Here is a 13,795-nt window from a genome sequence, read left to right on the forward strand (position 1 = left end):
GCAACTTCGGTACAGCATCGAAGTTATGACAGAGCTAGGCTAACACAGCCTCGGAGGCACAGTTAACATGGCACACAGTGATCCCAAAACCTTGAGCTGACTGCAGAGGCCAGGGAAAGGGGGAGGGATGTCACTGTATGTATCAGTAACTCATCTACACGTATCACCTGGCGTGACCACATAAGTGCCTGTTTTGAGCAGGCGATCGAATCGGAGCTCCCCTGAGGTCCCTTCAGACTACACAGAAGGCTATGCAGAGATACAGCAACAGCGCTCAAATATTTCAGAATATCCTGCAAGGAGGAATAGAATTATACCTGTCAAACCCTTAAGAGGGAAGGTGAAAGCAGAACCGATAGTGCCACTGATCGAACTCAGCGCTGGATTAGATGAATTTCTTGAGGTTGCTGTTATCCCCTCTCGACGCTTGGGCCTGAGCGTTGCACAGAACCACGATTTATTTAAAAACAAAAAAACAGCAACAATACACATCCTTTAAGAGATTATTTTGACCAGTAAACACAACTCAGAATATTCTCAGTTTTTTATCTGGGAAAGTTTCCCACGATTCAAGGGCAGAAAAATTCACAAACTGATGGGATCATATCTGATCAAGGTACTACAGATCAGCCCCGATTTTGAAGCAGGACGCAGAAAGCTGAGGGCCTCTTGAAATCAGGCAGTCGTGGGCGAGGGGGAGGATATATATCTTGACTTCTTAAGAAACATTGCTTAGCCTAGAACAACTCAACACACAAGCCAGGACACAATGATCCCACATGTCAAGAAAATCCGAAGAAATGATACAAAAGCCAGTAAAATAATCTTGGTGAAACCACTAGACTGGTGACTGACCGGATAACATTAAGTAAGAGACGGGTCAAACATCTAGAAAAAAACTTTGAGGCTACTTTGCCAAGTGCTACCTCTGACAGAAGTCCTAGGGATAATATGAAGTATTAAAATAGATCAAGAAATAAATAAAAAAGCTGATATGACCTGATATTGTATCAAATGAGGCACTGGTTATTGTCTGAAAAAGAATTGCAACAGTCGAACGTACAGATTTGCTAAGCTCTGCGACATGGGACGCCTGCTGTGCCGACCCGGGCTCGCAGCCTGCCCGGCCGCAGCTTCAGCGGTGGTGGTAGAGGGATTTTATCAGAGAGCAAGACTGGCTCTGAGAAGGCATGTATGGATGATGTCTGCTAACTTCAATATCAGAGATGAGGACAGTAAAGAAACTAGGAGAAGATTAAATCCTTTTGACCTGGAAAAAAAGTTGGCTGCCAGCATGGGGAATTTTATATTAAAAATAAATTTATCGCTGCTACATTCTACAAAAGAAGGGGGGGGGAGAGGGGGGAAGAAAAAAAATCAGGCAACTTCAGAGCTATTCCAGGAATTAAATGAGAACAAGAATGGTCATTCAAGGAACATCTTCAAAACTACACAGGTCATTGATGCAAACCATTAACTACAAAAAAGCTAATGGGGGGCAGAGGGACCCCTTGGTGCACAGGGAGGTCAGGTTGAGACAATACTGCAAATAAGGGCCACCTAGAAATAAAGAAAAAAAAAACTAATTCCAATAGTGGGATAAGCGAAATAATAGGACCACTAAGATCGGAAATAGGACATGCAACTAGGGAGCAAAGAACAGCAAAGCTCCAGCGTCAACAGCACTTCTCAAGGCTGCAAGGAAAAGCTGCAGTAGATGCAATGAGCTTGATCCATTCAGACACCGAAAAACTGAGTAAGTACACAGTGTAATACCCCGAAAAGTCAGGGGTTTTTTTTGGGGGGGGGGGGGCGGGGGAGGGGTGCAAACTACACAACAACTTACTTGGTGCTGTTGAAGATCACTGTAACACTAAGGACAATGAAGAAAGCACTGTGAGATATTAAGAGAGGACCCTAAGATAAGGTATGTGGATTGCCTCACCAGTTAAGAAACCTTAGGTCTTGATCAACAGACCGCCTTAAAAAAAAGGAAGGGGGGGAGAGGGGGAAAATACAGGCTCACAATTACTCTTTCTAAGACAAAAATCAATGACCATAACAAAAGAAGAATAAGATCCAAGCATTCTGGCGAAAGAAAAGGGCTTGACAGGTTAAATAATTTTAGATCCAGGCGAGGCTATCAATTACGAAAGCTCACGTGAACAAGCTATTCAGAGAAGATTAATGCACAGAAAGGACTGTCATGACAAATTTATCAAGAAACTGGAAGAAAAAACTTTTGCAGGCAACTCTGTAGACAGTCACAGAGATAGTTGGTACCTGAAGAGAGACACTTAGAGATAAGAAATATTCTAAATTTTATAGAAAAATACTGAGAATTCATAAATAGTGAAGAAGCCCCTCAAAAACAGAGCATTGGCAGACTGATATAACAAGAATTTTTTTAATTAATACACCAGGAGAAAGAATTTGATTCTTTTTCAACTAAACGCTGATATTTTATTCAAGATGTCTAGAGACAACAAGGATGCATGGCAGAAAGGAGAAGAGAAACACTAAAGAGTACGGATAAGTAGCAAATTATTAGACAAAACAGTGGATCATTGAAAGGCAACAGCAAAAAAAAACAAAACCCATCCCACAGAAAAACAAAACCCCAGGCAGCCAAGATGTGGATTAGCACACCACTGCCCCTTGGACTCTTGCTAGAAGTTTAGCGCATCATACCAGAGAATTTTTTCCAAAGGTCTCTCCATAATGAAGCCTTTCTTGGCTTTAACGTGGTCCAGCGATGAACGTTCACAGAAGAGCAAATTCATGGCACATCTATTTCAGGAATCCAACTTCAGCTAATATGGGTTTATACAGGAAAATACATAGGTTTATACAGGAAAAGAAGCATTATGTTTTTAATTATTTGTATTTCTGGTGCAATTATTTGGCTATCAAGATTCTGATGTCCTGTTCTTTTACGAATTTTACCCAGAGCTCAAGCCATACCAAAATCAGCCATAGGCAGTTTCATGAATTAGTTTCCCCCCGAATAAAAATCATTTCTCTCCATTTTGATTCCTTCTTAGTGCCATTAAACTTCCTTTTGAATTTCTATTATGAAAAAGCGTGTGTGTATGTGTATCATACACACACACACACACAATATATATATATAAAAACATGTACACACTCTCTCTCGCTCTCTCTCTCTCTCTCTATATATATAGGTATAAAACATCCACTTCTGCCACGGTATTTCTTAGTTCATCCTGCTTTTGTGTCGTCATCTGTGTGGTCAGTTGGTGTGCTAGCACAAGTTGTTAACATCTTCAAAAGGCAACGCTCAGCTAACCTGAAATCGGAGCAGCGCCCGGGGAGAGGCAGCCCTTCCAGGCCGCCTCACTGAAGCCCAAACGCCTCATTCAGCCGCGCGCTGCAGGACACAGCTCCTTCAGCCCAGAGGCCACGTACGCACTTCGCAACCGCCTGCCAGGCGGGGATGCACACAGAACAATCCCAGTGAAAACTTCTCAAACAAAATTACAAAAAGCATTGCTGGTGCTGCCAGGCAGAAAAATACAAGGAGAAAACACTGACTTGAGTGAATTAACGTTAACAAATGAGAAAGCTAATCGTAACAACGCGTATCCAGCTCTCTCTCTTTTCAAAGCGATGTTGATGAATGGCCAATACGCTCCCAGCTCCTGTATCACCATCTAAAATCATACACGGCAGACCTTCCACTACAACCCCAAGCGATTTCAGAAAAATGAACGTTGGCCCTGAAGCTCCCTTCGCGCTTCTTCGGAGATGATCTGCATTCCCTTCTCTATTTGCAAAACCAAAATTCAAGATTTGTCTGCATACTGCAAAAAGCTTTATTTATTTATTTCTTATTTATTTATGCAAGATATAAGTAAGTTACACACTGGTAAACTGAAAAACCACCCTAATCTCTCTGGCTTATATGGACATGGAATACTATGTTCTTTAAAATAAGGTGTAATTAAGAAACTGATCTTAAAGAACTCGGCCTTAATGAATGACCATGTTTTAAAGGTTTCAGGACTGTGTGTTTGAGGACCTAAAGGACTAGTTACCACAACCTTCTTAAAACAAGATATCCTGCCAAAAAGGGAAACTTCTACATGTAAATTAGATAGCCAGTAATAGTAATATGAAATTTTACCAATTTCTTTCTTTTTTCCTGCATCTACCACTGTATGAGAAAAGGAAACCTCACCCTTCCACTTTGACTGCGCTCAGTAAGGGGTACCTAATTGCACTGAACGTATTAACTCTCTTTCTAGAAGATATAACACTAGTTTGTTTTTTCTAACGGGTAACATTAAATTGTTACCAAAAGAGATGTTCACATGTGACTGCTACCGACCTAGTTGCGGACCCGCTTTTAGAGCTAATGAGCACAAACAGGCTTTAAGCAGCTCATTGACCCACACAATTAGGGACAGGGACGGGATTAGTCAAAATGAGCTATTTAATTTTATTCCGTGTTAGGTTCGTAAAATCATGGAAGCCTAAAAAACCTCTGCATTTTCAGAAACTGTGGTTTTAATATCATTCAACAAGCAAGTCTGAACCTCTTCACCTCGCTTACAACTTAATCATTACATTTAAATGAATAGTTTAAAAAACAAGTAGGTTTAATTGTCCTGCTGTAGGCTTTCACCCAGGACCGGCAGAAACAAAACAGCAGCGAGTTGCACAGCTACCTGCTACACACATGGCAAGAAGCTGGCTGTTGTTAAATCGTAATTTCGGATACCGCTTTCATATGAGAGAATTTAGTGCTCTTTGAAAAAAGAGGGTGAATTAATCGTATACACAAGGACTGGAAATCAGGTTCTAGGAGCTGCAGGAAGCAACTCCTGGTGCGCGGGCACACAGACGGCGACCTGAAAGGGAACAGACACTCGCCCAGCAATTACACTTCTCTTCCCCCCACCACCCACCCCAGTTCAGCAGAAGTTACTATGAACCGCACTCTGCTGATCTCTGCAAACATTCAGCTTTGGCATGAAACAGAGCTGTTTTAGTTTGACTGGATATCTACCTATTTAACACAGTCATTGCAGCCATGAGCAACTCCTCCAGGCTTCTCCTACCACCCTCCCTACAGAGAAGGGGACCTGACCAAAGTGGTCAAGTCCCAATTCCAGTGCGATTATAATTGCACCCAGAATCTCTAACACTATATGAAAGGCATGCAAGTAATTCAAGATCACAAGATAAGACACACTCAACAGTATTTAGTCAGAGGGGAGATAAGGAGGCGAAGGAGGGAAGGCTGGACAGGACGCCCAGCGCTCTCTCAAAGGCGAGCCTTTTCAAGTTGTATGCCCCCAAAGATGACGCGTCCAATATCACAAACTACTTCTAAACATCTCCCTCCGTGTCTCTCAAGTGTTTGCAGTTACTGTTTAAAAAGGAAAAAAAAAGAAATGAAGGCAAACGTCTGTTAATCAGTTTGTTCCACTTCTTCACTGAAGATTGGTACGACAGGTCTCAAGCTGGACCTCTGCGTTCAGTCTGAGTGCTATTACAGGAAACGTGCTTTTGTCTTTCAAACGTTTATGAATAGACAAACACTGACTGTAAGAACCTGAAGTGACACGCAAGCTAGAACATTTATTGCCCTGAATGCCCAAACTCTCCAGCTTCTACTAAACACCGATAGAAAACAAATAAACCACAGTCTTTTTTTAAAACTCACCTCTTCCCCACTTATCCATCGTCAAAAAGAAATGCATTTTTTTATGTAAAATCATTTGTTACAGACTCAATGAAAAATGCAGATGCTTTCTTCCCTACAGAAAGCGTACTTTTGCAAGGAAAAGTTGTCATCCATGCCATTTACTTTTATTAACTAAGTGCTCTTATGGACACTCCATTGAAGCGTCTGTACTCTTAGGTTTTTTCCAATTCAACGATACTCAAACTTCTTTATTCATGAAAATCGGATCCTAAGTGTTTTTTTTTCTTTTTTTCCTTTTTAATAGGAAATATATAATAGTGAGTAAAGAAAATGTGCTATAGTTTCTAACTTTAACTGGCAGAAGTGCTCAGTTTGCTCTACCACACAACTAAGCTTCCCTCATTTCTTCGGGGTGGCGTGCACGCAGCTCGGGAAGACACAGAAACGCTCTCCAGCTGTAATCTTCAAGGTACCGTTCGGCAAACTGCACAAAACACACGCAACCCAGAACTGCGCACCTTGGTTGCATTCGTGCAGCTCTTAACACCTAGGGCAAAAGCAGACCAAATTTCAGCCTGCATTACTGTTCAAGCAAAATTTTTAACTATTTACCACTGTTTGAACACTAATAAAGAGAAGATTTTGATATTAAGTGTCTAATGTCTGGTATGTCATAGCATTAAGTTCTCACAGCCCCAAGCTACCTTTCCGTGGATGTGCCTTGCAAGTAAACATCCACCCTGCTTCCTTTCCTTTTCCCTCCCGCCAACGGTGCTCAGAGCAGTTCCTAGATATTATTCATTTCTTGGCTACAACTTTAATTACTATATGGAAATCAAAACCTGTAGCGGATACAGGATTACTTATTTCTATATGGTCTTTTCCTAGGGTATTCATCCTGTACAGCATCTTGGTATACTAGATACCATAATACTCTAATTTATTGAAGAGAAATTCATTATTACTGCACTGAGGAAAAGGTGAAGCAGGGAGACCTTCTTAAGACCATATAATGGATCAGCAACAGAAGCAGGATTAGACCTCAGCATCTCCTAGCTCATAATTCAATTAATTCCTGCAAAGCACATTACATTAAATGCCACAGTAGTTGTTCATCCAGGCTTCCTATCATTTCAGCGGCAGTTACACAGGCAGCTCCTCTGATCATCAATTCAGAAGCCCAGAAGCTAGATATATTCAAGCCATAAACAAAGCTTAAAAAAGGCAAAAAAAAGTCACCTAAAAATATGAACAATTTCCCAAGCGACATTCATTTTCCAGCTGACATCTTGAGAATCAAATAAGTAACAGTGGCCAAACGCAAGTCAAGGACTCGACATCCCAATTACTGCCAGAGGTTGCGTGCAACGTTAGGCGGCAGGTTGGGGTATATCATCACAGCCTTCCTCCTCTGGTCTTAAATCTACCACTTACTAAGGAATCATTTTCCCTTTCGCAGTCCCCCAACAAAAGGGCTACACTTCCAAGTTTTACAAGAACTGAGGCAACAACACCGTGAAGCGTTTCACTCATCACCCAGTCCTATCCCGCTTCCGGGCCACCAAGGCTGCATCTCCATGCTGAGGGAGACAGCTCAGCAGAAAGAATTCAGGTGATGCTGTAACACGCAAACGTATATAATCATACCACATACAAAGGAATGGGAACTGCGTACTCAATATATCCTGGCATTTCACCTTCAGACACTTGATTGCAGACAAAATACTCCTGCAAAGGTTTCTAAATGAAGTTTCCTAGCTTTTGGAGGAGGAAGGAAAAAAAAAAAAAAAGAGTAAAGGTAGATGTTACTAAAGAAGCTGCAACAGCCCCTCTGCCACGTAACAGCAGTAGGCTCTGAAGCCAGAAGCTTCAGCAGTCCAATACAGTCTGAGCTACGTGATTAGCTGAACAAATCAGCAGGAGGAGGAGGATTTATTCAGCGCAGAAAAGCGGAGAGCTGCAGAGAATTTCAGAGCGAGGAGCACAGCGTTCCAGGACACGCTCCAGCGGTTAAACACAACGTCTTGGCTCAGAATATGCACGCTGGGCGTCTCAACCCGCACGCAAGTCACTCAAGCATTTCCAGTTAGAAATAGGAAAAACAGGCTCTCTATCAAGTTCTCAGTCTACATACAACACAAACAACTGTATTTAAAACTTTGCCCTGATAATTCTCAGGAAAACACAACGCTCATTTGAGATAACGAAAAACGTTGCAGGCTAAGCGCTACGTTCCTGAAAAAACTAGGCACGTACTGAACATAAACACGTCTTCTCTGTTTGTTGAGCCCCTTTACATTTTGTTACTACAGTGCGGGCATATTTAACAGTGCTAATTTATCTGTAATTCTTTCGCAAGAGCAATTTCAAAATGAAGGTTTGAAATAGTACCTAAAGAAGAATTAAGACTGTAAGAAACTTATTTCATTGAGAAGGGAGAAAAAGGGAAAGCCAGTAAGTTATGTTACCAAACATTAAGTGCTTTTTCAGTTAGCTTAGAGACACTCAGACATTCCTGGAGTTAATGTCAAGGCAGCGATACAACTACCTCTCACATGAGTAAGTCCTCGCGACCCAGCTAATTACATGTAACAGCAAGCATTAACAAATGCAAGACTAAGTAAGGGGGAGAAGAGGACGAAAGAGCAGACGGATTCCTTGGGAAAGAAGAGACAGAGATGAAATAAATACTTTAGTGAACAGAGTCTTTAAACCACCATATAAAAATCAATCAATCCTTACGATGAAACTCAGTTTCATTTGTAAGAGCAACTCCAGCCTTGCACCCTTTTTAAGGTCCAACTGGGGCTTAGCTGTCATTCCAAGCCAGGTTTACATTTCAAAAACCAATAAGAAAATTGATACTTTAGTAAGGGCCTGACAAAATTGTGCATCTTCACATGTATTAGCCATTTCCTTTGGCCTTCCCTAGTTCAAATCCCCGTAGCTCAACCACGTCGTTTGTGCAGAGATATCCCGGCTTGAAAGAAAGAAAGAAATTTTTAAAATGAATGAAACACTTCACAAATCCAGTTTCCAGCACGGTAACAGGGTTAAGTTTGCGCAACAAGAAGCGACAAAGAAGGAAAGAGACATCGGCAACAACAATCTCACGCTACGTTTGCTAGAAGGAACCCAAAGGCGGAAGCGCACGCCTAGCAGGAGAAGAACAGACACATCCTGAAACTACTGGTCATTAAACCAAACTGACAAATTTCACGCTGTCGGTGCTCGCCCACGTATGTCAAGAAGCCAGATCCAGAATTTCCTCCCCACCCGTAGCAGCAAGGACACGGCCATCTCAAGGGCTCCACGCGTGGCCCAGGCGCCAGCTGCAGCCGGCACTGGTTTCAGGGCACCCCGCTGAAGTCAAGGCATCCGGTCCACTGCAGCCATCGCCCCTCTGAGGGTCTGCAGCTCCAAGCAGCGAGACCCATCCTACCGGATCGCTAACGTGTCTCCTTATAAACCTCAGCGCTTAATCTCAGAGTCCTATGTTTTAACAGTAGTTGAGAAAACTCACGGGAAAGTTAAAGTTATTGAAACTTGATTAGCACAGAAGCAATTTAGTAACAAAATATTTTCTTCGAAATTAACAGGAATGCTTTTAAAACTACTGAAGCATGGTATTTGAGAAGCAGATCATCTTTAAGCACAAACTATCCCATTAAAGTCACCTAAAAGATATCTATTTGCTTAATGTTTCAAAGAGTATATTTATCCACACTTAGCCTTCTGCCTACTGCTTGCAATTTTGTAAAAAATCGAAAGATATTCACAATTTCAAATTACAGAAAAATTGTGATTTAAAAAAATAATTTAGTATTTCCTTTCTTTTATCACAACTTCTGGTTTTTTTCCTTTAAATTCACATGAGGAACTGCTTTTTAAAAAAAGAAAATAATTAAAAAAAACAAAGTACGTACAACTTCTTTTGGAATCCTAGACCTGTCCCAGAAACTTTGATTCTCACATCTCAAAAACACCTGAAGCCAGGCTTCTTAGCTATTATCACACATGGAAAAGGTTCCTTAAAAGCGTGTTGTCGAGTGCACTACAAACTGTCCGTGCCAGGCCATCAATTTTCCAACGCCGTGACAAGTTCATAACACTGTGCCCAAAACAAATTGAAGCAAGAAACCAAGAGACCAGCTCTCCAAGCAAGACATTCAGTCACTGTCTGAGCGCTCTATGCTCACGTGCTGGGAAGGTGCATTTTGTTTTGATTTTTTCATAAAAAGCTCGACTAAGCACCTCTGCACATCACACGCTGCATAAAAAGGAAAAAATAGCAACACCTCGGCTTATCACTACCTGCCGTTACCCTGGCAGTAAAAGAGCATCGGTTCCTAACGTTCAGGATTTTAAAATATGTCAAAAAAATCTAAAATTCAACATTTATCAACCTGTTACAGTTCTACGCAAGATTCAGTGTAGGCAGGTTGCTCAGCATTGTGTGTCCGCTGTTAGGGAAAATACTGCAATTAAAAGCACCTAAAAGCTCTGAAACATGTATCCATTCACGCTAATGAATAGGCAGCAGCCAAAAGGTGCAAGTTACACTTGACAATATTCTCTTTTAAAGAAATTAAGCGCACCTCAGTACGACATTCACGCATGCCATAAAAATTCAGCATTGATCAATGAAGACCAGAAGCATTCGTCCCCCATTGGTATCTTCAGGGCAAGGAGAGGGACCCCGCTAAGCTAACTACCCCCACAAGTAAGGCCTGAAAGCTTCCAGTTTAAGCACAAAGAAGGGCAAAAGGAAATATTAAAAAAAAAAAAAACCCTGATAAAACTGCGATTCAAATGAGGTCAAGAAAAACTATATTCAAGTTGAAACAGACCTCAAAGTCTTCCTTCCCTCATTCCAGAGCCTTAGCAATCAAAAAGAGCTTTTTTCTCCTCAAAGGATTAAACCGAGTATAGAGCCTTGCCCGAGCTCTTGGTGCTGAGCTGAGCCTGCAAACGCCCGGTGCGCGCCAGCCTTTCGACGAACGTTTGAGCCGCAGAACAGCTCACGTGCGCTGCAGCCAGAGGATGCTCTCGCGCAGGGTGTAACGGAGGATCTGCCCAGCTTGCTAAGCAGCAGCCGTTTAATCTATATTTGTTTATGGCTCTCTCCTGTAAGTTAGGATTTTGGGGTTTTTTTGAAAGCAAAACTCACTACAAATGGTTTTTACGGTAAAAAGCTCTTGGAAATCCCACCCTTTCAAAAAAAAAAAAACCTCACTTAAAATAGTATTTTCCATATTGATGCAGGAAAAAATGAACTGGAGATTCTGAAAGGCATTTTGGATTATCTTCATTTTTAGCCCTATTAACTTTAGGCAATGACCACATGGACCAGAGGGGTAACAGCAACTGACGCTGTGAATGACTGCATGTAGGAAGCGGCAGAATTAAACACGAGAACAGCAATGCAAGAAGGTGCTAATTGCCCGAGATAAAAATTTTAGGATTGCTTTTACTGTCATCATTGTCAAGAAATTTAGGAGTATCTTCCGTTCAGAGAGGCTCTGAATGCCACTCTTATACGATCAAAAACTCATTTATTTCTGACATTTCTGATCTCTCGCAATGCTCCACGATAACTTAATAGAAACAACATCTGAATACAAATGACAACGCGCTGCAGCTCTGGGCCCTGCTGTTGCACTAGTTAGGAGGAATTCATCACCTTGAGCCACTTATTAAGGGGAAAAAAAAAAAGAAAACCATACCGTTTGGAAGGCTGACACAGAGATCATTAGAGAAACAAAAAATTGCTTCATCAGCTCTTTCTCCTACTTAAATCGCCTTAGTTTACCTTTTTTGTTGTTTTCTGAAGTCTCACTCTTACAAAGTAATTATAAGTCTCTTTCAGATACACAGTTTACAGAAAGATCTCCTACCTCTAAGGACTATAAACTCTTGATACTGCTGAATCCTGAGCTATAAATGAATGATTTTCTGAAAACAAGTCATTTCCTCCAGTCAATTTCTTTATCTCTTTTATCAGCCTTCCACATTCTACTGCTTTCTATTTCCTAAATGAGAAACATTACCAAGTCACAGCTAAAGGTTACCTTACCAAAAAAAAAAAAGTGACGACCTGTGGGTTTTTTTCTTTTTTTAAATCTGTAAAGAGGGTTGTAAGAGTTTGTAAAGAAAGTTTTAAAGTTTTAGGAGTTGCTCACTATTTTTCAAACATTTTTATTCATACCTTATACCCATGAAATATAAAAATATAAGACTCCAGCATTCCTGCTTTGTCTAGAATCCCTAAAAAAAATTAGAAAGTTGGTGCACATCTCTAGTTTTTAGAAGCTCCCAAAATTTTTCATGGCATATAGAGCAGATAAATCTCAACATATAAGCAGCCGGAGAAACTAAGTTTTTAAGGCTTTATATACACAAAGTAAAACCCTGCCATGTATATCTTCTTTTTAAGCTTTGATAGCCCGTTACTGTAATTTCATGTACCTGATATTATTCTTTCCTTTCACTTAAGGAAAAATAAGATGAGAGGATTATCTTCAGCATTTCCATAAAAATTAAACCACCCATACATTAAACCACTTAGATGCACAGAATATATGCCAACTTTCAGCTAGCAGAGATACAGCCCCAGTTCTGCTGAAAAGTGATGAAAGTATTTTCTCCTCTCTCAAAGTTCCCTCCTCTTTTTGCAAGGAAAGAGAATATATCTATGACATCATCATGCTGTTAGCTATAAAATAAAAATAAATAATAATTTTAAAAAAAGACTTACCCGCTACTGTGAGCTTTGCTGTTCTGCTTACGATGGTCCCCAGGCTATCCACGGTTGCCACACACTGATAATATCCTTCATCGGGTTTATTATGTTTGGAATGCACCACACTGTTTATTAATAAAGATCCATCTGGTAGCAACTGGCGCCGGTCATCGGACGCCAAGTTGAGAAAAGTCCCATCTTTTTTCCATTCAATTTTTGGCGAAGTTTCGCAATAGGCTGAGCAGTTCATGATAACAGAAGCGCCGCGGACTGACAGAGCGTCCATCGGCTCCACCAGAAAGTGGAAAGGAGTGAAGGTTCTCACAACGGACCCTGCAAAACAAAAACCAGAAGAGATGGATTGTTTCAGCTTTCTCTGCCTTTTTTTTTTTTTTGGAACAAAAAACACATCATCTAGTTAAAATATTTTAACATGTACAATATAGCGTAAGAACTATCACTGCTTGTAATAACAATTCCCTGAACACCTTAGAAATAGCTTGGTGTCTATCAGAATATTTTCTCCTTCAACTAAGGGCTCTTTGCTCCTTAGAGTCCACACGTGCCTGTAAATTATGTATCTACACCATGACAAAAAGTCTACGCATACACTCCGTTCTATTAAAGGTCTTAAGAAATCCTCTCCTCCTCTAGCACTTTCCCTTCAAAAAAGTTCATGAAAAATTTGTTATCCGTACGTAACTTTTCCTCTTACTGAAGGGGGCTTTAGCCTTTCTGAAGAAAGTTTCAATATTTCAGTCATCTCAAGTTTCTAACTCTAACATGCCTCACAACTATGCTAGTAATCTTTTCCCCCAGGAAAATTTTCCTATGCCCACAGATGTCCTTTGAAATAATTTAGTTTGAAATCTTGTTAAAACCAACTATTCGAAATATTTTTGAGCTAAAACACTTGAACTGCAAATAGTGCTCTTTTAAAATGTAACAGAACCTCAAGTGCTTAACACCATTAACTAAACGCTACTCGGGGGGAGATGCTCTCTGTCGATATTGCTTAAGGACAGAAGCTATCTGTATTCACAGTCTACTCCAAGCACCTATTTTCACCAATGTATTATTATTTTTTTTAATTTCAAGAATTAAGTTCTCATCCTCAAAACATACCCTAATGCTCATATTAGAATCAGTGCGTTTTACAGCCCCAAGCAATCCATCATGCACAGAAATCTGCTTCATCAAAACTTATGCAAGCTATTAATAATGCTCTAACTGAAATAAAGTTTTATTAAAGGTATAACTTAATAAACCTAGGCTTGACTAACACATTTCTACAGACAGGATGTACCATTCGGTCTCTCCTCTTGGCCTTTTGCGGTATGGGTGCCAATAGCAGCAGTGCGGGAATTTGTTTGGTATAA

The 13,795-nt window shown here is 40.6% G+C and overlaps 1 protein-coding gene across 17 annotated transcripts in view; it reads right to left on the reverse strand.

Moving 5' to 3' along the window:
• Positions 1-13,795, reverse strand: part of NEO1 (neogenin 1) — a 220,724-nt gene that overhangs the window by 140,004 nt on the left and 66,925 nt on the right. For all 17 annotated transcript variants that reach the window (XM_068958976.1, XM_068958979.1, XM_068958974.1 and 14 more), the window contains exon 2: positions 12,432-12,749. In XM_068958976.1, coding sequence (XP_068815077.1) covers positions 12,432-12,749 — 318 coding nt within the window. The remainder of the gene's footprint in view (positions 1-12,431; positions 12,750-13,795) is intronic.

Source organism: Struthio camelus, chromosome 12 (assembly GCF_040807025.1).
Source record: "Struthio camelus isolate bStrCam1 chromosome 12, bStrCam1.hap1, whole genome shotgun sequence".
NCBI lineage: Eukaryota > Metazoa > Chordata > Aves > Struthioniformes > Struthionidae > Struthio > Struthio camelus.